Source organism: Natrix helvetica, assembly GCF_964273705.1.
Source record: "Natrix helvetica genome assembly, chromosome: 1".
Taxonomy (NCBI): Eukaryota; Metazoa; Chordata; class Lepidosauria; order Squamata; family Natricidae; genus Natrix; species Natrix helvetica.
Window position 1 is genome coordinate 239,689,057 of NC_138548.1, and position 23,367 is coordinate 239,712,423.

Below are 23,367 nucleotides of genomic sequence, written 5' to 3' on the forward strand. Positions count from 1 at the left end.
ACAAAATAAAAATAGTGGTAGGCTCAGCCCCCAGGCACCCCATCCCCGAAATAAGCTCAAAATAAGGAACCTCTGATAAGAGTCCTGCAACATCTGTTCTTTATTCCTTACAGAGTGCATGGGCAAATGATAAAAATGATTGCTATAAGATAGTATGACAGACACCATTTGAGGTGCAAAACCAAATAATGGAGACTATCGGTGTCTACCAGCCATGCTAGATTGGCGGCATGGAAACAGCTTGCTTTTGAAGGCCAGTTTTAAAGGAACAAGAGCCTGAGAAGAGTTTTGCTTTCATGCTCTATAGCCAAATACCAGTAGGTACCTAATTGAAAATAGAACGGTGGACCTAACAGACCTTATCCAACAAGTCTGTTATTCCATTTGGGGAGAGAATTTCCACTTTGCCGCTTAATTGCTGTCTTTGCAGAGGAATGGAAGCCAAAGTTATCCCTTCATACCTCTTTCTGACCTTTCTGCAGAATGCGCTGTACCAGTCGTGCCATGAGGATGAGAACGACGTCCAGACCATCTCTCACAAGTGCCAGGTGGTAGAACGTGAACACTACGAGCAGCTGACCCGGAGCAAGAAATACCAGGATCGGCAAGATCTCTACTACCTGGCAGGAAGTTACGACCCCACTACGGGACGGCTTGTGACTGCAGACGGTGTGCCTGTCCTGTGCTGAAACTGTGGGACACGACCACTGCTCTAGGGCCAGAAAATGGCTAGAGGGGAGGGCAGAAAGGCCAAGGGACGGTGGAAGGGGCCAGTCTCCTTAGACGACTGGCGGTTGCATGCAAGGCCTGGAAATATGCAAGGTGCCCGGCTTTGCCATGCCGGGGTTGCAGGCTGATCCCGGCTCCCCCACACGGTTCTGTACAGAGTTGAATCCAAGCCATACTTTCCCTAGTACCTCTGACTGTTTGCCGCAGGCCAAACACAAATCAGGTTACCGCTCTATTTATTTTATGTGTAAATAATGTATTTCTGATGGGACGTTTTATGGAAAAGGAACAAACCAGACAAAAAGGCAGGTTTGGGGAGGGGGTGGGCGGGAGGGGGAGGGTCGATGGGTTTGTGTTCAATGCACTGTTTTCCCTCCAGCTTAGCTGGGGGTGCGGACGCCAGGCAAGTGTGTAAATATATTGACGGGGGCACTTGAACGATGTGGCAGTGGAGTCTCCAAAAGGCTCTGCTGTCCTCACAGGACTGTGTACTATAGACTTGCCTCACTCTTTCTCTCCTACCATTTTTTATTATTATTATTATTGTTATTATTATTAATTATTGTTATTCTAATGATAAATATTCTGACAATGTCTGCGGATGTTAATATGCTCCTGTTAAAGAGAAGATTATATATATTATTATAAAAATCAGGATCTTGCATTCTGGTCTCCATCCGGGGATGGGAAATAAGATTCAATTTGATTTATGGCCATAGTGATTCAGCGATGCAGATCACGCTAGGCATGCAGAGAGAAAAAATCTCAGTTCGATCCGTAGCGTTTCTGACTTTGACTGGAGGAGGATTTTGACTGAACACCTAAAAAGCCACTACCAGATGTCAGCAAGGCTGAGTTAGATGGGCCAATGGTCTCTGACTCGGGTACAAGCAAACTTCCTATCTTCTTGGACAGAAACCACTTGACCCCTCACATAAAATAACAGTTTAATTAAAAGAATCTTTTCTGTGAAGGCCCTGCTGGGGTGTCTGAATGGAAAATAGACATTCTCACAAATATCAGCTGGTGTGAGCAACTCTAACTTATTACAACGGGAGTTTTGCATGAGCTTCCCACCCCCCTCCCCATTAGAATGCGGCTATTACGCATTGGTTTACTAGGCACCGTCTCCCTGTGGGAGCAGAATTACATGCAACCAATATACATGCCATCCTACATTATGAGGCTGAGTGCAAATGCACTTACTTGTGACAACTGGTTTTCTCTCACTCCAGGCAAGTCATCTGTTCAAAGTTTGTTCAGAATTAAGCTTGCCTGGATACAAGTTGCGGCACGCGTAACCGGAACGTCTGATGTAGTCAGTGTCCTGCATCTGGATGACACCTCTGAACAATCATGGATCAGTAGTTTCAGGGGGAGGAGGCAGTAGCTGTGAACGCTTAGGTTTATGTCAAGCAAGCTATATGATAAAGGTGAGGAATACGATTCTCCAGATGTTGAACTCCCAACACCCATCATCTTAGTTGGCAAGGTGAGTTATAAAGATTGATGGGAGTTCTGTGATCCAGTACCATCCAGGAGGCCATACACTCACCATTCTTATAATAAAGCATAATGTTCAGGTCATGGAGATCACACAAAAATTCATTACCCATTCTGTGAGTGTTCCTTGCAGCATATTAGATTAGCAAATTTGATGAATGCATGACTCATAATGCTTTAAAATTTTTCCTATTTGTGGGTGGGGCTTTAAATATCTACCTCTCAATCTAAATGAAATTATTCTGTTCCTCTATAAATATGTAACTCATCCTTAAAGATAGATCTATGAGAAATTGCAACCTGAACTATTACTTTTGAACAGCAAGTGGAATATACCTGCAAACTAACAAAACAAATGTATTAGAGCAGGAATCCTCAACCTCATCCCTGGGCCATGGCCCACTACCGGGTCATAGCCTATTTGCAACTGGGTTGCACGAGTGGTGGGCCGACGCATACACAGCTCGATTGCGCAATCGAGGGGGGGGGGAGATGATCTGTATTCATGACACGTCAGGATCCTCCTGAAACAGAATCATGTAAGGCTTGAAAATGCCTCCCGCTTCATGATTTTAGTTAAGGGCTATTTTAATAAGGAACAGGAAAATAATTTTTGAAGTGAGCTCTTTTGCTACCTGTATTTACTTCTCTACATAATCACCCCCCTTTAGTACATGCTTCTTCCAAAACATACAAGCTTCTTAAAGCCATCATGAAAAAAAAACCTGCTTCTATCTCATCACATCCTGATGTTCCTTTTCACCTCTTCTACTTTGGAAGAAGAATTCACCGGTTTTCAGAAGAAAAGGGAACTTTTGCTGCAGCCTGACAGTCACTCAAGGCAACTGTGAAGTTGGATATCATTGTCCTAACCCATCTGCTACGTATAGTCCAGATTTGGCATCAGGAATTAATTGCTATATATTATTTAAAACTCTTGTGTCTGTAACCTTTAATTGGGCAAAATGGTGCATCGTAGGGCAAAACTTTTTCAATCAAGATACCTCAAATAGGCTAACTTACAGAATGCATTCAAAAAACTATGACCTGTGGCTCCTGTGGAATTGAAATTTGACAAATGTTATATAGTAATTTGTAACATAATTATCAAAGGATTTTATCTCACAAGGTAAAACACTGCCTGTGGTCAACTCCTGATGTTTGACTGTGCTATAGAGCTCAACATGGGCTACTTTCAGGGCAAATACGTCTTTGAAACTCTCTGAATTTTAAAGAACTTTTCAAGTACATTATTGTTAAAGCCATTGAGAAACCTGGTAACAATATATCACAGAAATGATGGCCCAACGGGGGTCATCGGTTGTCCAGTATTTTCCCAGATTGAATAACTATGGAATATTTGTTTGATTCAAATAGAGAGATGAGAAAGGACTGTCTGGACTTGGTTGACGAGACAAAGCGGAATTCTTTTGTGCGAATTTTAAGAAATAATAGCTTTTATATTTCTGACAACTCCACAGTTAGCAGAAAAGCAATAGCAATACTTAGCAGAAAAGCAATACTAAACTTTCCTTTAGTATTGCCTTATCGTGAGATGGATAGTTTCATGTTAAAACAAAAAGCACTGCCTAAGTGTGGTGAGGGAGGTGGGAGGATGACAATCTTGGCTGTCACTGCAGGATGGCGAACAGTTAAACTAAGATGAAGCAACCATCTACAAGAGCCATTTTATCTTTTAAGTAGCCAACAAACCTAAGGTCTTCTACCATTTGTATTTAGTGGCAGAGGGAGGTTTCCTGGCTTCGTTAGCACCAGTGGTGGGATTCAAATTTTTTACTACCGGTTCTGTGGGCGTGGCTTGGTGGGTGTGGCAGGGGAAGGTTACTGCAAAATCCCCATTTCCTCCTGATCAGCTGGGACTCGGGAGGCAGAGAATAGATGGGGGCAGGGCCAGCCAGAGGTGGTATTTGCTGGTTCTCTGAACTACTCAAATTTCTGCTACCTGCTTTGTTCGCTATCTAAGGGAAAGGTCTTTGCAAAGCTCGATTTGGCGCAGGCTTACCAACAGCTGCTGGTCGCCGACGCCACCGCAGCTGCACAGACAATTGTTACCGCGGGGAATTTTAATTTAAGCGCCTCCAATTCGGATTCTGCGTGGCCCCCGGTTTGTTCCAGAGCCTCATGGAGCGGTTGCTCCATGGCATCAATGGTATCGTCCTGTATTTCGACAACGTTCTTGTCGCAGCGGCTGACAGCTCAGAGCTTGCCCACAAGTTACGCCAGGTTTTCCTATGATTCCAACAGGCTGGTCTGAAGCTTAAATGATCAAAGTGTCACCTTGGAGTGCCATCGGTTGAGTTCCTTGGCTTCTTGATTGACAGCCGGGGCATTCATCCGACTCCCTCCAAGGTTGACGCTATTGTAGTGGCTCCTGTTCCCACCTGTAAATCTGACCTCCAGGCATTCCTGGGGTTGCTTAATTTCTATTCCATATTTTTTCCCCATAAAGCCACTGTCGCAGAACCCTTGCACCGGCTACTGGATAGCTCGGCCCCGGGGTCTGGACGGACCGCGAATCCCAGGCATTTGCGGCTGTCAAGAACTTGCTGACCTCTTCCGCTGTGCTGGTGCAATACAGCGAACGGCTCCCTTTAGTATTGACCTGTGACGCTTCGCCTTTTGGAGTGGGTGCGGTGTTGAGCCACATTTTGCCCAACGGTCTCGAGGCTCCTATCGCGTTTTATTCCCGCACCTTATCGAGGACAGAGCGCAAGTATAGCCAGCGAACAAAGCATTCAAAACGCTCTAAAAAAGCGTCCCATGACTCGCGGTCAGGGCTGTACTCAGCGAACAAATGTGTGGTCGAGAATCCCACCTTCATCGCCAATGCTTTGTTCGCTATCTGAGGCAACACAGACGCCGAGATGCAGTTGAACCATTTATTAACAAAGCTAACATTAGAACTACGAACATCAACAGGGGCCTCCTGACAGCTATTTATATGACAGCTGTCAGGCAGCCGGCCAATCCGAGGCTGTGTTAAGCGCACCTGTTGCCTGGCGCATTGGAACCAATCAGCCAACACAGCAACACTTTAAGAAGTGGTGGTGAAAACCGGTGGTCAAAATGTACAAGTCTGCACCAACTTGATAGGTAGGAGGAGAGAAGTAAGATTGCATGTTGAAGGGAGCAACTTGGCTTCCTCTAATGGTACAAGCTGATCTTCAGCTTCCTCAGGAAAAGTGCCTTTTCCTAATGGTGCATACTTTTTTTTTTCTTTTTCACTTAAGACTCACAAGTCTCTTGGGGAAAATCGCCCAGGCAGCTACAAGCAGGGATTAAAGGAAGAATATCTGCAAACTTAAAAAGAGCAGCAAGTTTCTTGTTTGGGCCACTATATCAACAACTGAAATTGTTAGGTCGATGACAACAGGAGGCTGGTGGAATAAAGAAGGGAAGTAGGGCCAAGGATGAAAGGAAGAGAGACTTTCCAGGGCCATGAAGTCTTTGGCGTTTTGCCAAAACATTCTTCACACATCTGTCACGGCTTTCAGCCGCAAACTGATTGTGGGGGAAAAGAAGCTGACTTCATTTCAACTTTTGGGCATCACGCTTTAAGGAGGATACAGAGAAACTGCAACAAGACATGCTAAGATGTAGCTACCGTACTTTGCCTCAGGGATCTGGCAGATGCTTCACTAAGGAAAAGGAGTAAATTTCTAGCAAGTTTTAAGGAAAGGGTAACATGTTGAGAAGAAGGAAGCAAAACCTAGAATGAGTTTTGAATGTGCAAAGCAAGGAGAGAAGCCCAAAAGGGAGTTCTGACCAGGTCTCTTCCTGTGAGCAAAACATGGAAACCAGGAATTTTGTCAAAAGCTTGTTCCAGCCTTACCTGGGCAATCGCAGTGGACAGGAAACTTCCAGTGAGTTTTGAAAAACGACTAAACCATTTTTGTCTAATAATCCTAACTGTATGCCTACCGTAGTAGAAGTCAGTCATAAAATGATCATTTCAGGAGATTGTGTCAGAAATTTAGAGACCTAATTCAGTGTCCCTCTCCACAAAGAAGAGGGAGTCAAACTATTCTCCAAGGCACCTGAGGGTAGGACAAGCAATGGGTGGAAACTAATCAAGGAGAGAAGCAACTTAGAACTGAGGAGAAATTTCCTGACAGTTAGAACAATTAATCAGTGGAACAGCTTGCCTCCAGAAGTTGTGAATGCCCCAACACTGGAATTCTTTAAGAAGATGTTGCATAGCCATCTGTCTGAAACGGTATAGGGTTTCCTGCCTAGGCAGGGGGTTGGACTAGAAGACCTCCAAGGTACCTTCCAACTCTGCTATTGTATTGTATTGTATTGATGTGCACGCTTAGCAAGTGAGTTGAATTAAGAAGTCTACAAGGACAGCCTTCCATTTTGTTACAAAAGTACAGGTGGTCCGCAACTTATAATCATTCATTTAGCAACCATTCGAACTTACGACGGCACTGAAAAAAGTGACTTACGGCTGTTTTTCACATGACTGTTGCAGCATCCCCATGGTCACATAAATCAAAATTCAGATGCTTGGCATCTGACTCCTATTTATGCTGGTTGAATTGTCCTGGGGTCATTTGATCCACTTTTGCAGCCTGACAAGCAAAGTCAATGGGGAAGCCAGATTCCATTAACAGCCGCATTACTAACTTAACAACTGCCGTGATTCACTTCACTGTGGCAAGAAAGGTTGTAAAACGGGACAAAACAAATGTCTTGCTTAGCAACATAAATGTCGGCTTCAATTGGGATCACAAGTCAATGAGCACCTGTACAGCAACTTCCGAAGCTGCAACGTAATCACAGGTGGGCTGCTGCCGGTTCGGCCCGGTTCAACCGAACCGGTAGTGGAATTGAGGCCTGGGGCGCAGGACCGGCAGCAACTCAGGCCTGACACACACCCCGAACTGGTTCCTTCACTGCCGCTTGGGTGCCGCCATTTTGGATTTTAGTGACTGCGCGTGTGCAGTTCACTGTAAATTGTGCATGCGTGCAGAGCAATTTAAATTGAATAGTGCATACACGCGCAGCATGCGTTGCGCGCAGGTTGCAAACTGGCAGTAACTCCGGCAACAACCCACCCCTGAACATAACCCATAGTGATGTTGTGCAGGTACCCTATTAGCCATAGGATTTTGGGTCTTTTTGGGGGGGGGCGGGGGGTAATAAAATATGGGGGAAGTTACTGGAAAAGCCTATTACCATATCCTTTACTCCAGAGTGCAGCCTATGGAAGGAGTCCAAACTCTTCGGAGGAGAGACCAAAATAAATAGCAAAGAATAAAGAGGAAGCTGTGACAATAACAGGAATGTCACCCTTCCATTCTCCCAAAGACAATTAATGCCTTCCTTTGAAGCTCTTGTTCTAGTTATTCATGTGCAAGGACTTAATTCCTTCTCCATCCTGGGCTTTTGTTCACTCATTACTCTGGAAGTGCACAGAAACCCCAGTATGTTTATCTTAGCCACTAGCATTGAAGCACTTGGAAAGCCGGAAAAAATAACTGTGGAGAAAGAAGAGACCTCAGTTGCTCTTGCGGGAGCAGCTTCAAAGAGAGTTGCTAAGAGGAAGCAAGAACCATTTAATGATTGGTCAGCATTGTTTTCCTGTCTGACAACTGAGAAAGAAAAATTACTGGACCTAAATATATTATATATTTATTTGAATCATTTCTTATATCTCTCCCTTTAGCACAAACTCCCAGGACAATCATAGTACGTGTGTGTGTGTGTGTGTGTGTGTGTGTGTGTGTGTGTGTATACATATATACATATATGTGTTGTATTTGTACTGATAAATAAAGGGAGACTAGTATAGATCTATTTCGAGCTAATTAGCTCTCATCAGCTAGCCATACCCTTACTGGGATTTGAACCTGGGCTGTATTATATCTTAGGCAGGAGTCTTAGCCACTAAGCCACAGGCTCTCCTCCTTATCAGTTGAGCCAGGGAAATAGGTATGTATTTGTGTTACAACCCCTGGTATGCCTAAATATGGGAGGAAGGTCACTACTCCCTCTTTCTGTCCTTCGGCTCATCACAGAAGACCATGCAGGCAGAAAACCATACTTTTATTTTTAATGTTGCCCTAAATAATATTTTTAAACATCAATAAAATTCATAATCATGTTTTATATTAATGCAAAAGGGCCAATTCTTAATCAAGGGATTGACAGAAAAGCTTCACCTTCACCTAATGGCAAAAGCTAGCTGATGCAGATACAATCTAATCTCCAGGAGAAATATATTGCACATCCCACGGCAGGCATGCCATTATTCAGAGGGTGCCATATGAGTCCAGAAGTTCTGTTTGATTACCTTATCAGCAAAAGTGACTCCCAGGAGATTTCAATGCATGAGCAGAATAATATTCGGTCTTAACTTTTTATATATCAAAGCTAACATGGTGAATCAGATTCAATGACAAACAGACTAAATTCACACAAAGAATTGTGTCATGATTTATATAGTCATAGTTTACTAAATGAACCAGGAGCGTCAAACTTACGTCATCACGGGGGCATCACGTGATGTATTGGTTCTTTCCTCCTCTTCGCTAAATCAGGTGTGGCAGTGGCCAGCGCATGAAGCATTCGGCCCACAGGCGAGGATTGACAGCCCTAAAATCAACCACTATTGGCTGGATTCACACACACATTAAATGTTACACCGGTTTATAAATTGCAGTGGCTAGCTTTGTACAACCTCCTAAACCAAAGTTGAATATAAACTGCTTGATGGCTCAATGCGAAATGTGAATCCAGTCAATGCCTGCTAATATGGTCTTTAGGGATCATTGCAATGAGATCTTTCACTATAAGTCAGCAGCCAAATCATTGAGTTGTGTACCAGCTACAGTTTCCAAACTTTCTTTAATAGCAGTACTTGTGCACTACCATAACAGAGCATATTTACTGCAAACAACTGCAACTGGAAGTAGGCATGGCAATACTTCTGCAACAGAGTTAACCTCCCATCAGCCAGGAAGGAATATTTCCAAGCGATGGGCTTACTCTACTGCTCTGCCCAGAGGAAGCAGTCCTTCCTGGAATCAACAGACCACACTCTATTTCCATATCTCCAGGCAATTTAATTTTATTGCTTTTTATTCAAATTACTCCTCGTCTAGGTTTTAAACAAGTATGGGTAAGCCTCGACTTACAACAGTTCTCTTAGTTACCAAAGTTACAACGGCACTGAAAAAAGTGACTTATGACCGTTTTTCATACTTATGACCATCACATCATCATCACAGTCATGTGATTTACACTCAGATGCTTGGCAAGTGGTTCATATTTTTGACAGTCACAGCGTCCCGAGGTCATGTGATGTGACCATCTTACAAGCCTTTTGTGACCTTCTTACAAGCTGAGTCAATGGGGAAGACAGATTCACTTAAGAACTGTTTTACTAATTATTTATTTATTTATTTATTTTATTGAACTTATTAGTCGCCCCCTCTCCCCACAGGGACTCGGGGCGACGTACAGAGCAATAATCAAGATAGCACCATATATCGTGCGGAGGAGGTAAAAATAAGTCCATAAATAAGCATACTTACAAAATTTAAAACCCCAAAAATATTAAACTCTAAAAACTTTAAAAAACAAAATTTCCCATTATAAAATGACCTGGGGTGGCAAGATTGTAACGTTATGCCAGGCCGGCTTGACAAAACAGGTAGGTCTTCAGCTTCATACGGAAGGAGCGAAGGTCGGTTGTTGTCCGGATGTCTGGGGGGAGGTCATTCCAAAGGGTAGGGCCCACCACAGAGAAGGCCCTACTCCTGGGCACCGCCCTCTGGCACTCTCTAGAGGACGGCACCCGGAGTAGCCCCTCTCTGTGTGAGCGAATGGGTCGCAGGGATGTATGGGGCAGGACGCGATCCCGCAGGTAACTGGGCCGTGCCATGGAGCGCTTTGAAGATGGTAACCAGTACCTTGAAGCGCACCCGGTAGGCCACAGGAAGCCAGTGCAGCTCGCGCAGGATAGGTGTTATATGGGAGAATCTCGATCTCCCCATAATAACCCGCGCGGCTGCATTCTGGACCAACTGCAGTCTCCGGGCGCACCTCAAGGGGAGCCCCATGTAGAGAGCGTTGCAGTAGTCCAGGCGGGACGTCACCAGCGCGTGAGTGACTGTGCGCAAGGCCTCCCGGTCCAAAAGGGGCCGCAACTGGCGCACCAGGCGAACCTGGTGGAACGCCCCCCTTGCCACGGCCGCCACGTGCTCTTCTAAGGTCAGCCGATCATCAAGGAGGACGCCCAAGTTGCGCGCCCCTTCCACCGGGGCTAATTGCTCATCCCCGATGGTCAGCGATGGAGTATGCTGATTGAATCGGGAAGCCGGGAACCACAGCCACTCTGTCTTGGAGGGGTTGAGCCTGAGCCTGTTGTCATCCATCCAGACCCGTACGGCTTCCAGACACCGGGCCATCACTTCGACAGCCTCGTTGGGGTGGTTTGGGGTGGAAATGTACAACTGAGTATCATCAGCGTACAGATGGTAACTCACCCCAAAACCACGGATGATCTCGCCCAGGGGCTTCATATATATGTTGAACAGGAGAGGCGAGAGGATCGACCCCTGAGGGACCCCACAAATGAGGGGCCTTGCGGTCGACCTCTGCTCCCCCGTCAACACACATTGCGTCCGGCCAGAGAGGTAGGAGCGGAACCACCGTAGCACGGTGCCTCCAACCCCCAACCCCTCCAGCCGGCGCAATAGGATACCATGGTCGATGGTATCGAAGGCCGCCGAGAGATCTAATAGGACAAGGATGGAGGAACAACCCCCATCCTTTGCCCTCCAGAGATCATCCACCAACGCGACCAAGGCCGTCTCCGTGCTGTGACCGGGTCGGAAGCTGGACTGGCGCGGGTCTAGATAATCAGCTTCCTCCAGGTGGCGCGGAAACTGCTGAGCCACCACACTCTCAACAACCTTCGCTAAGAAAGGAAGGTTGGAGACAGGACGATAATTTGCTAGCTCCTTTGGGTCCAGAGAAGGCTTCTTGAGCAGGGGCCTGACCACCGCCTCTTTCAAGGCGGCCGGCATCAGGCCCTCCCCCAACGAAGCGTTCACCAGTCCCAGTAGCCAGCCTCGTGAGCCCTCCCAGGAGGCCAGCACCAACCAGGAGGGACACGGGTCCAGTATTTATTTATTTATTTATTTATTATTCATATTTATAGACCGCCCCCTCTCCCGAAAGGGACTCGGGGCGGTGTACAGTCACTAAAATACGTTATAAAATACATACAAAACAGTTAAATAATTAAATACGTAGGTGGAGGAGGTTGCAAGACTGTACATAGAATAATAAATATTAAATATAGTATATAGTGTATTAAAAACTTTTTAAAACCCCAAACCCAATTAAAATGAATAAATCCCCGGGAGGTAGAACTAAGAAAGTGCCAGGCCAGCTGATTGAAATAGGTGAGTCTTTAACTTTTGCCGGAAGGAACGGAGGTCGGTGGTAGTTCGAATGTCAGGGGGGAGGTCATTCCAGAGGGTTGGGCCCATCACAGAGAAGGATCTACTCCTAGGTGTCGCCCGCTGGCATTGACTAGCAGACGGCACCAGGAGGAGCCCCTCTCTGTGTGAGCGGATAGGTCGCAGGGACGTGTGTGGTAGGATGCGATCCTGCAGGTAACTAGGTCCACTGCCATGGAGCGCTTTAAAGATGGTGATCAATACCTTGAAACGCACCCGAAAGGCCACAGGTAGCCAGTGCAGCTCGCGCAGGAGAGGTGTTACGTGGGAGTAACGTGTACTTCCCATAATAACCCGCGCGGCTGCGTTCTGAACTAGCTGCAGTCTCCGGACGCGTCCCAAGGGAAGCCCCATGTAGAGAGCATTGCAGTAGTCCAGGCGAGACGTCACCAGCGCATGAGTGACCGTGCGCAGGGCACTCCGGTCCAGTAGGGGGCGCAATTGGCGCACCAGGCGAACCTGGTGGAACGCCCCCCTTGCCACGGCTGCCACATGGTCCTCCATTGACAGCCGGGCATCAAGGAGGACGCCCAAATTGCGCGCCCGCTCCACAGGGGACAATTGTTCGCCCCCTATGGCCAGCGATGGAGTCAGCTGGCTGAACCGAGGCGCCGGTAACCACAGCCACTCGGTCTTGGAGGGGTTGAGTTTAAGTCTGTTGTCCCCCATCCAGACCCCGACGGCTTCCAAACACCGGGACATCACTTCGACAGCCTCGTTGGGGTGGTTTGGGGTTGAAATATACAGCTGAGTATCATCAGCGTAAAGATGGTACTCAACCCCAAAACCACGGATGATCTCACCCAGCGGCTTCACATATGCGTTGAACAGGAGAGGCGAGAGGACCGACCCCTGTGGCACCCCACAAGTGAGTGGCCTCAGGGACGATCTCTGCCCCCCTGTCAACACACATTGCTTCCGGTCGGAGAGGTAGGAGCCGAACCACCGCAAAACGGTGCCTCCGACTCCCATCCCCTCCAACCGGCGCAATAGGATACCATGGTCGATGGTATCAAAAGCCGCCGAGAGGTCTAATAGGACCAGGATAGAGGAGCAACCCCTATCTCTGGCCCTCCAGAGATCATCGACCAACGCGACCAAGGCTGTCTCAGTGCTGTGCCCGGGTCGGAAGCCGGACTGGCGTGGGTCTAGATAGTCGGATTCGTCTAGGTGTCGCGGGAGCTGCTGCGCCACCACATTCTCGACAACCTTCGCCAGAAAGGGGAGGTTGGAGACTGGACGATAGTTAGCTAGCTCCATTGGGTCGAGCGCAGGCCTCTTGAGCAAGGGTCTCACCACCGCCTCTTTCAAGGCGGTTGGTAAGTATCCCTCACTCAGTGAGGCGCTCACCAGTAAACATGTGGTGGCCCGCAGTCGCCCGCGCAACCTGTCCAAATCTTCGATGACAACAGGGTCAAACTAATTTAACAACTGCAGTGATTGACTTAACTAATGTGGCAAGGAAAGTCGTAAAACTTCACTCAACAAATTTATCGCTTAGCAACATAAATTTTGGGCTCAACTGTGGTCGTAAGTTGAGGACTACCTGTTCTATCACAGTTTCCCCAAATTCCATTGGAAAAGAGAGAAAAGACTATCAGTGACTGATTAATGGAATTCAACTACCTCATAATGCTTTCGCACAAGAAGTAGTGTGTGTGCGTGCATGCGCGTGCATATGAGTGTAAATATGAATATAATTTTATAATTGTTTCATTCCAAATTTCCTGTTCTGACCCATTGGTTTCATACAAAATAACCTTTCTGGAACTAATCCTGCAGTAAGGAATGGTGACAATGCAAAACATCACCTTTATGGGTCGTGCTTGAGACATTGTTCTTAAGATTTAGCATTAAAATAAATCCCTAAATGGGACCAAGGCTGTTTCAGATCAAAACCAGGCCTGAAGTCAGATAGAAATGAGTCTCAATCAGATTGGTGTCCTCTGGATTTAATGGGTTTCAGACCTATTTGTGCTTGATGTCTGCACATTTCTGCCTTGTAGAATAGGAAAAGAAAACATACTGGGTGAAATTCTTGCCTATTTTGCAGCACAGAGGCTAATTTTTTTCCCCAGATCCAAAGTTGCACTTTACCTTTGAGTGGCATGCTAATAGCTGTACAACAAAAGCAGTAGTTAGACCAAACAAAATGTAAATCTGATTTAAATTTTCATGTACAGTAACTAAATATATTAAGCACTGATAATATAGCTGCTTTCCAATCATGAATTTTAATCATGAAATTAACTATTTCTCCTTTCTGTCACATTAAAAATTTGGCAGTACCATTTGGAGGTATCAGGCTCCCTGCCTTGAACTTGACAGAAGTTTCCCAGTTACTCGTCACAGTACTAGATAAAACTCTTCCTTGTGCTGAAATAGGATGAAGCCACTCAAAACAGTTGATTGCCCTCTGTCAACACAAAACAAATATTATAAGGTGACATTTGTCTTTTTGCTTTCTCCATCTGAGCACAGGCAGGACGTTACATCCAATAGTTGAAACAGGACCTGCCAAAAACATGGTATGAATTGTGAGTTTTTGTCAGAAATCAGGTGATGGGCAGATTAGGGCTCCAGAAAATTTGTTGAACTGACGGGTTGTTTCAGTGGTGGAAAGGAAACCTTGACTGGGAGTCAAATAGGCCATTTTAGAGAAGAGGTCCTTGAGAGGTGGTACTTCAGTTACAGAATCCAGAAAAAGAAGTACCATGAACTTGGAAGAGGAGAGGAGGGGAGAGGAGAGGATGCAACAAACTGATAATTTAGCCACAGATCTGACAAGATGAAATGCAATTCAAGGCAGTTGATCTAATAGAAGGCTTGCAAAAGTCATAAAAAAGCTGCACTCTTTTAAATAACCCCAAATGGCCAGGTAGCTACCTTGCTAAGGAATTCTGGGAGTTGAAGTCCAAAGGTCGTATTAGTTCTTCTCCCCCTCCCCCCTGCTAGAGTTTTAAACTTCTTCCCTCAAGATATATATATAGCTGACAATTCTGGTTAAGCTTCCCATTTTCATTGGTAAAGGGAGAGAGAAATGGCAAAGTTCCTGACGGTCATCTATGTTCACTTGCATGTAAAGCTCCTTCCTTTACAGATCATGGATTCAGTCTCCTCCTCAGCCACGGGACGGGAGTCTTAGAAAGCTTCAAGCTTTCTGCATGTTCAAATGGAGGCTGAAAGAGGGTCGTGAGGCTTCATCCCACTAGTTCTGAATGTTTGGAATATAACAGATGTAAAAGTCAAAGTGAAAAAACCCAAATGCTTAACTGGGCTTTGGAGACACCTATAGATGTTCTAGATTTATCTGATCTATTCCAGATAAGAGGTTGTGAGTCTCTTTTCAGGAAATGGTGCCAGGTTTCCTCTGAGGCAAAAATGCATAACCCTAACTTCATTCAGCCAGTAGCACGTCTTAAGGACATAACCAAGACGGTTGTCTTCAAATCATGAAGGAGATTATAGAAGCATGAATCTAAGTGACAGAGGTAACACGGATTTCTTTTTGACACCTGGTTCTTGTCTGCATTCTTGTTTTCCCTTATCTTTCGGCTCCCACTGTCTGAGCATTTTTCATGTGGACTTCCCTTCTTCCACGTCAGCTACTCTCATTTCTATGTATTTCTATGTCTTCTATTACTTCACCTGAGGCCAGTGGTGGGATTCAAATTTTTTTAGAACCTCTTCTGTAGGTGTGGCCTGCTTTGTGGAAGTAGCTTGCCAGCCATGTGACTGGTTGGGAGTGGTTTGCCAGCCATGTGACCGGGTGGGAGTGGTTTGCCAGCCATGTAACCGAGCGGGAGTGGCTTGACAGTCATGTGACTGGGAGGGCGTGGCCAACTTGTAAAATGTGGTGAAACTCACTTAACAACCCCTAACCCTTTAGAAAAAATAACCCAGAGGTGTTCAAACTTGACAGCTTTAAGACTTGTGGACTTCAACTCCCAGAAGTCCTCCTCTCGCTCTTCATCTTGATGATGTGCGGACAGGCGAGGGGAGGGAGCTGGAACCAGTTCTAAACGGCACTGTAGATTTGTGGAACCTCTTCTATAGAAGAGGTTAGAACTGGCAGGAAGCCACCCCTGCCTGAGGCCCATTGTCTTACTGCCCCTTGTGCCTGAAATTGCCTGCAGAACATCTATATGTTACCTTTTAATATCTTTTAAATGGTTCTTTAAAAAAAATTACAAAGATACCTAACCCCACCATTTCCACTGCTTTATTATAACTCTCTCTTTCATTCTGAAATAAACATATTCTATTTTCCTGTATACCTCTGCTTTTTCTTTTTATATTTTCTTCCCACTATTCCTGGTCAGATTTTAAGGAGTCCTCTTCTCAGTGCAGCCCTCATTATTTTCTATTTTGTAAAATATTCTAGTCCTGCCTGAAGCACAAAGCCCAGTAGGTGACGTTGGGCCAGTCACTCATCCTCAGCCCTAGGAAGAAGGCAATGGCAAACTGCTTCTAAAAACGTGCCAAAAGATTGCAGGAATTAGTCCAGGCAATTGCCAAATGTAAACACTTTTGAATGTGAAAAAATCAAGAAGAAGAAGAAGAAGAAGAAGAAGAAGAAGAAGAAGAAGAAGAAGAAGAAGAAGAAGAAGAAGAAGAAGAAGAAGAAGAAGAAGAAGAAGAAGAAGAAGGCTGTAGGACTATGCAATATTTGGGGATTCTGTTTTTTTTAATAATTAACAAGGGAAAATTGGGCTATCTTTTTTGCCACTGAGATTTTCAAAGCAACTGCAGCACCCCCTCTAGAATTTCGGAAAATCCAGATCATGTCATTTTCCAGTTGCACAGTAGTGAAATTCAATTTTTTTTTACTACTGGTTCTGTGGGCATGGCTTGGTGGATGTGGCAGGGGAAGGATAGTGCAAAATCTCCATTCCCATTCCACTTTGGGGCCAGTCAGAGGTGATATTTGCTGGTTCTCCAAACTACTCAAAATTTCTGCTACTGGTTCTCCAGAACCTGTCAGAACCTGCTGAATTTCACCCCTGACTTGTAACCTTTCTTTCTTTTTTTTTAACATGGCTTTGCCTATCTTTTTTTCTTACTACCAGCACTCTTGAAAAAAAAGAGGAGAAGAGAAAGAATGCCTGCACAATGTTTTTGGGCTGGTAGACTTTCCCTGGAAACACCATTTATGTTTCAATGGACAAAAAGGAAAAGTATGAGCTGGCTACCTGGTGTGAAGTCGCTGCAATGTTTCAACAACACAAGAGACAAAGCACGGAGAACACAAGCTAACGCTACAGAAATAAAAAGAAACCAAAAAGAACTCTGGGATGCCAAAGGTGGTTCGAGGGAAAGACTCAGTGGGAAAGAGATTTAAGCAGAACATGGATGGGTGAATTTTCAGCCTGGTGGGATTAAAGTCACAGTGGGCAACTCTGGTCCCAGAAGCTATATGCAGCAGCATATCCCATTTTCTCTGCCCTTAGACAGTTTTTCTAAAACTTGGTGGCATGACAACTTACACTGGGGCAGAAATTAAGGGGTCATATAGGTGCATTCTTCTTTCATCAGACTTAAGGCACCAATTTAAGGCCCTAAGTACCATCAACCCCCCCCCCTTGAACAAAATTTAAAAATTAATATTCTTCCCTGCACTGTTAACAACAGAAGACTTTTTTTCCAAACAGGACAGTGCATAGGATTACCACAAAATATTGGGTTTCTATGGATTATAGAAATAGAAAGAATACTGAAACCTAGACAAACATCGAGAAACACTTCTCCAAAGGGACATTTCCCCCAACACTGCTGTCACCTTCCATCTGTGCAGTGTCATTTTGGTCAAGATGGCGGCGCCTTGCTTGGTTGCAGCTGCTTCGGTTTTCAAAAGTGTTAGGGTTTTTGAGATGAAAGAGCCATCTGGATTGAGTGCAGTGGTGGGTTTCAATTTTTTTTAGAACCTTTTCTGTGGGTTTGGCAGTCATGTGACCGGGCGGGTATGGCCAACTTGACATCACTCATGCACACTCAGTCACATGACCACACCACCACCCCCAAGCCATGTGGCAAAAATTTTTGGGACTCCTATGAAGGGGTGGGGGAGAAAGAGAGGGGAAAACCTCCCAAAAATAGACAATTGGTGGATTAAGAGCCGAAATTAGGGAGATCAGAGAAGGCAGGACAGAGAAGAATCCAGTAGAAAGCTATCGCACGCTGGGGAAAGAAACTTGGGGAAAGAACCTTGGGAGATCAGAGGACAGAGGGGAATCCAGGAGAAAACTCCTGAGCTTGCCGCTGCTGTCTGGTGGATTGTGTCGCTGGACCTCTCCATGCTTCTCAGTTCACCACCTCCACTCCCAGGTATTGGACTTGACACCGAATTGGGCTAGGATAGTGTGGACGGGCGGGGCGGGGAGCGAGCAACAGGGCTGGGGCAGGCGTTCCGGAAGTTACTTCCGGGTCCACCGGTCGAACCTCACCTCACCGGATCGGTAACTTTCACCATCCGGTACTCCCGAGCCGGTGCGAACCGGCAGAAACCCACCACTGATTGAGTGGTTCTATAAGAATTGTGGCAAGAAAGCAGAATTGTAATCCTAAACTCTCTCTCTCTCTCTCTCTCTCTCTCTCTCTCTGTGTGTGTGTGTGCATTTTCTTTTGAGAGAAGAAATTCTGAAATTCAGAATTTCATTTTTAAGTGTGTTCCAATGTCTTCACAGAAAAAAAAAATCACAGTAAAAGTTATCTGTCATCTGTCTGTCTGTCTGTCTTTCTAATCTATCTATCATCTATCCATCTATCATCTATCTATCTATCTATCTATCTATCTATCTATCTATCTATCTATCATCTTCTCTATCTCATCATTTTGTCATTTGCAGCCTGAATGATGGAAACAAAAGGAATTATTCAAGAATGAGTTTTTAAAAAATCATTTAGTGGCATGTCCATTTCAGAGTACTGATTTTTTTCCTGCTCTAAATGGGCAGGGAAAAATCAAGAAACCTGCTGATTTTGAGATGCAAGAATTTAAGTGGCACCTGGAGGAAATTAGGCAGAAATTGCCTACCTCCTTGCAGGCCTGCGAAGAACAAAGTCTGGTGGCTAGCCAATGCAACTATAGCAAATTATACAACCAGCGTGGAGTTTGTTCCAGTGGGAATTTGTTCCAATGGGAAGGTGCACTTGGCTCAAATAGAGCTAATCTGAGATCATATGTGGATGTGTGTTTATGCATGCACGCACACACACACAAACTGTTCACCAAGATCTTGCTCACGGCCAAGGGGATTGAAACAAGCAGAGAAATCGGTTATCAGAATCCTGAGAAACACAATAACCTTTGTCTAGCACAGCGATGGCGAACCTTTTTTGGCTCGCATGCCATAAGTGGGGGGAGCGCAGGGGGGTCGTGTACAGGCGTGCCGCACCCATAATGCAATGTGCGAGTCCCCCCAGCGCGCATGCGTGCAATACAGACGCAACCCCCCCATTTTTGCATGCTTTTTTCGCCCTCCCCAGGCTCCAGAGGCTTTATAGGAGCCTGGGGAGGGCGAAAACAGCCTCCCCCCGCCCCCTGGAAGCCCTCCAGAGGCTTCAGGGACCTTCAGGAGGCTTCCCTGAAGCCTCCGGAACAGTCAAAATGACCCTCCGAGCAAACAGGAAATCCGTTCCCGAACTTTCGGTTTGCCCGTAGGGCCGGTTTTTTGCGCTCCGGAGGCTTAACGGAAGCTCATGAAGCCTCTGGAGGGCCTCCAGGGGGGGAAGGCTCTTTTCGCCCTCCCCAGGCTCCTATAAAGCCTCTGGAGCCTGGGGAGGATGAAAAATTGGTTTTTAAAAAGGGTGAACTCAGCTGGCCAGCGCGCGCATGCGTGCTGGCCAGCTGACAGGGCAGAGCCTCGCGTGCCCTGACAAATGGCTCTGCGTGCCACCTGTGGCACGCGTGCCATAGGTTCACCATCACTGATCTAGCATAAACAACATATTTCTATACATTTTGTAGTCCAACCATATTTCGATTTCAAAAACAGCAAGCTCACCACCCAAATTGCTAAATTTGCCATGAGGGTGAAAATGAGATGTGGTGTATGTGTGTGCACGCAGCCCATTTTAGCCACCAGAAGCCCCGAGGGCTGATCCTTTGATATTTCCAGGCTGGCCCCGAGGCCTGGATTTAAGCACCCTGTGGGCCTTGACACCCCTGGTATAGGGCTTCCTTTTTGAGCATGAGGTTGGACTAAAAGACCTTCCAATGTTATTCTGTTAGGTGTTAGGAAATCTTATTGCCATGTATAAACATATTTCCATACATGAGCTACAGAAGCCCCACAGAAATGTTTAATCCATTAAAATAAGGAAAGGGTATTACAAAAAATAACAAACATGCTATACTCCACTGTTACTTCCCAGATACTGATTTTTCTAGGTATAAAAAAGCCCTGAAGATTTTGTTAAAAGCTCTATCTGTGGAAAAAGTGGAGAGTCAGGTTCTTTCCATCAGGTTCTTCCAGATGAGTCTTTGTACACCTCCTTTGGATACAGATGCATTTTAAGTACTCAATAAAATAAAATAAAAAACCCTGGCCAGAACTTCTAACTGTCCTTCTTTTACTCCTGACAATTAGCAAAGTAAACTTCTTAGGTTGTTTTATAATAATTTGACTGAACATTACAATTAGAAAACATAAAAGATAATATAAACTACAAAAAATTAAAGAATAAAAAGGAAAAATGAGATGGTGCAGGGTAAAAAAAATACTAAAATAAAAAATAAGAATATAGTAAAGAAAAAGAAAATATAAAGAATGACTTCATCACTATGAACAATTTTAATAATGTATCTATTAAAATACAACAAACAATCTCTACTTCCCATATCTCATCTCTTATCTACAAATACATCCTTAAAATCTCATTATTTAGTGAGCAAAAATCCATTATAGGTTACCAGAGATAACAACATATTTACTTTAATATTGATCAAATAAACCAACCTTATATTCCTTCCTTTAGTTTTGAAAATCTTGAACTTTAATCCCTTCAGATAATGCCTTAGAACTTGTTTCCACCCCCCATTTTTTTTCTTTTCTCAAAAACACCTTCCAAATTTTAACAGGTCTCTTTATAAAACCAATATAAGAAAAGCATTGAGGTCATTCTTTTGGCTTGCCATTTGAAAATACGTTTATTTATGGAGACATCAGCTGATTTCATTTGAATATTCAGTCTGGCGTGTAATATCTTTTCTTTAAAGCTTCTTTCATCAAGTATTAAAGGAAACTTGTTCAATGCTATCAAACTTGTTGGTCCAAAGGTTCCTAATAATTGAAAAGAAGCAATTTCTGAAAATGATTTTAAAATGAGCCTTGACCAATCTTTTGTCCATAAAAAAATATATTATGGTTAGGAGCTTGATTGAAACCTTCTACTCCCAGCTGCTCAACTTCCAAGTCAACACAAAAAAACTTCAGTTCCTGCAGTTTATTGATAAAAAGCTGTCCTGAGTACAAATGGCCAATTTCACAATTTTTCCTTTTTTTGAAGAGGCTTCATCAGCCAAGAGTTCATCTGACTACTGATCTCTACCACAATACTGTTGCCACTACTCCAAGAATGTCTAGTTCACCATGAATCCTTATCAGAAGCTGGAATAAATATCTTGGCAGGTCAGTAAAAATGCTGATTTGTGCTACTCTACTATTTTGCAATTGAACTGCTGCATGGATCCAATGCCAGCCCTAATGCCAGAAAGGCCATCCGCATGATTGATTCTCAAACTGTAGATCCAGTGTAGTGGTTCACTACATGAGATCATTTATCTCAACCCAGTAATTAAATGCACCAGAATAGGAAGACTATGAAGTTTTGTGGTTGTAGTCCAAAACATCATGTTGCTTATTCTTGGTGTTGATAACAAAGAACTAAATGGACTTATATCAGCACTGCCATACCCAGGTACCCTACAGAAGTATAGAATTTAACACACAGTGTGGAATACATTATCATGAAAATATGCTTTTAGAAACAATTTGACAGTTCTTAAGACTGTGGAGATGGGTATTATAATACACTGGTAATGTCTTCTGAGATCTCTAGAATTCAGAAGAATTTCAGAATTCAGGTTCTCAAATCCTTGCATAATTCCTTGCCTCTTCACTCAAGGAGCAGCAAAATGAATTATGTAGCTTATGCAACTATATGTAGACTTTCCTAATGGGCATAATGGTACCCATTGCAGAAGTCACATTTTCTAGATGCAGAATAGGTATGTCTGTCCATCTGACGAAGTCATGGACGCTGGTGTATTTACTGGCCAGATCCTTTAGCACAGGTGGCCTGCGGGCCGGATACATCACACACAGGCCACGCCCACACAGGCTCCGCCAAAGCAAACAACGTTGTAATACGTCACAATCCGGCCCATGACACAATCGAGTTTGACGCCCATCCTTTAGCATAATTTGTCTTGCTAGAATGATAGTAATGAAATAAACAAAAGATTAAAAATAATATTTATGTAGTTACTTATCAAACACATCTAAATTGTATTAAAGTAACCTAAATATCTTTACAATCCCCAAGGCATGTCACGACTTTTGAGCACCCCTAATGTTTGGAAATTGAAAGTTGTAAAAATTGACATACCCTAATTTTAGTATAAGGGAAAAATAGAAGTGTCCTCTTGTTAGAGCCCTCAAACTAAACAGAGCTTTCTGGAATTATATGTATTTTTAGAACTCCAGGTTTAATCCTAACCATCAGTCCTGGGACAGTATCCACGGAATTTCATTTTAGCATATAATCTAATTGAGAAATCCCAGGCTACAGCCCATCTGTGATTTTATAGGGCTGCTGGCAGTAAATTAGATCCATCCCCCTCTATTGGATGTGTTGTCATTTTTATGACTTTGGGGGGTTACATAAAAGGCGAATGGGGAAAACAGGAGCAAGGGAAAGTCAGGCAAGCAGTCAAAGGACTAACCCATGGTGCCAAACTCCTTTCCCAATTTTGAATGTTTAAAAATTCTGGTTAGTTTACAAAAATCACACTCAGTATCAGTCCTTGGCTGGAACACAAATCTTGTTGAAGTGTAGTACAAGAGGCAAATTCAAACAGCTGTTGGCTTGTGTCAGAAACGATAAAGTGAAATAACAGGGTGGGGTTCCTAAGTCACAGGCTACAGCAGAGAAGCAGAATGTTTAGATTATAGGAAATTGTGTACACACATGCATACAGCACATACTGTGCATGCTTACAGACAGATTCTAATAAAAATCAGGTTAGCGTTCTTTGTTCTTGCTCAGATTTCCCCCCCCTCCTTATACAAAATGCTTGTGATGACACAGTTCACTTGGGTGAAGTAAGCAATTTGGCACGAAGAACCACACTTGCTGTTGAAGAAAGCTGAGAAGTGGTTGGAGTTTGAATAACTCTATAGGTACATTGCAATCGTCAGGGGAGGATCTTCAGGCTGAGATATTTATGTAGTGTTGAACAATTAGTCAGTCTTCTTGTCCATTGCTCACTGAGAATTCAATGAATAAAATAACATTGCCTGTCTTTATTCACAGGGGCGTAGATGTGGCCTACAATGTGGAGCCAATCTGGCATGAGTAAAGTCAATATAGTTTAGCCATGCTGTCATTGTAAACTTAGTTAAACTACCAATAAAAC

At 44.3% G+C, this 23,367-nt stretch overlaps 1 protein-coding gene across 7 annotated transcripts in view; it reads left to right on the forward strand.

Moving 5' to 3' along the window:
* The window catches only part of BAHCC1 (BAH domain and coiled-coil containing 1), a 133,552-nt gene extending 132,172 nt beyond the window's left edge, over positions 1–1,380 (forward strand). For all 7 annotated transcript variants that reach the window (XM_081934630.1, XM_081934629.1, XM_081934628.1 and 4 more), the window contains one exon: positions 483–1,380. In XM_081934630.1, the coding sequence (XP_081790756.1) occupies positions 483–689 (207 nt within the window). In that variant the 3' untranslated portion in view covers positions 690–1,380. The remainder of the gene's footprint in view (positions 1–482) is intronic.
* The last annotated feature ends 21,987 nt before the right edge of the window (positions 1,381–23,367 follow it).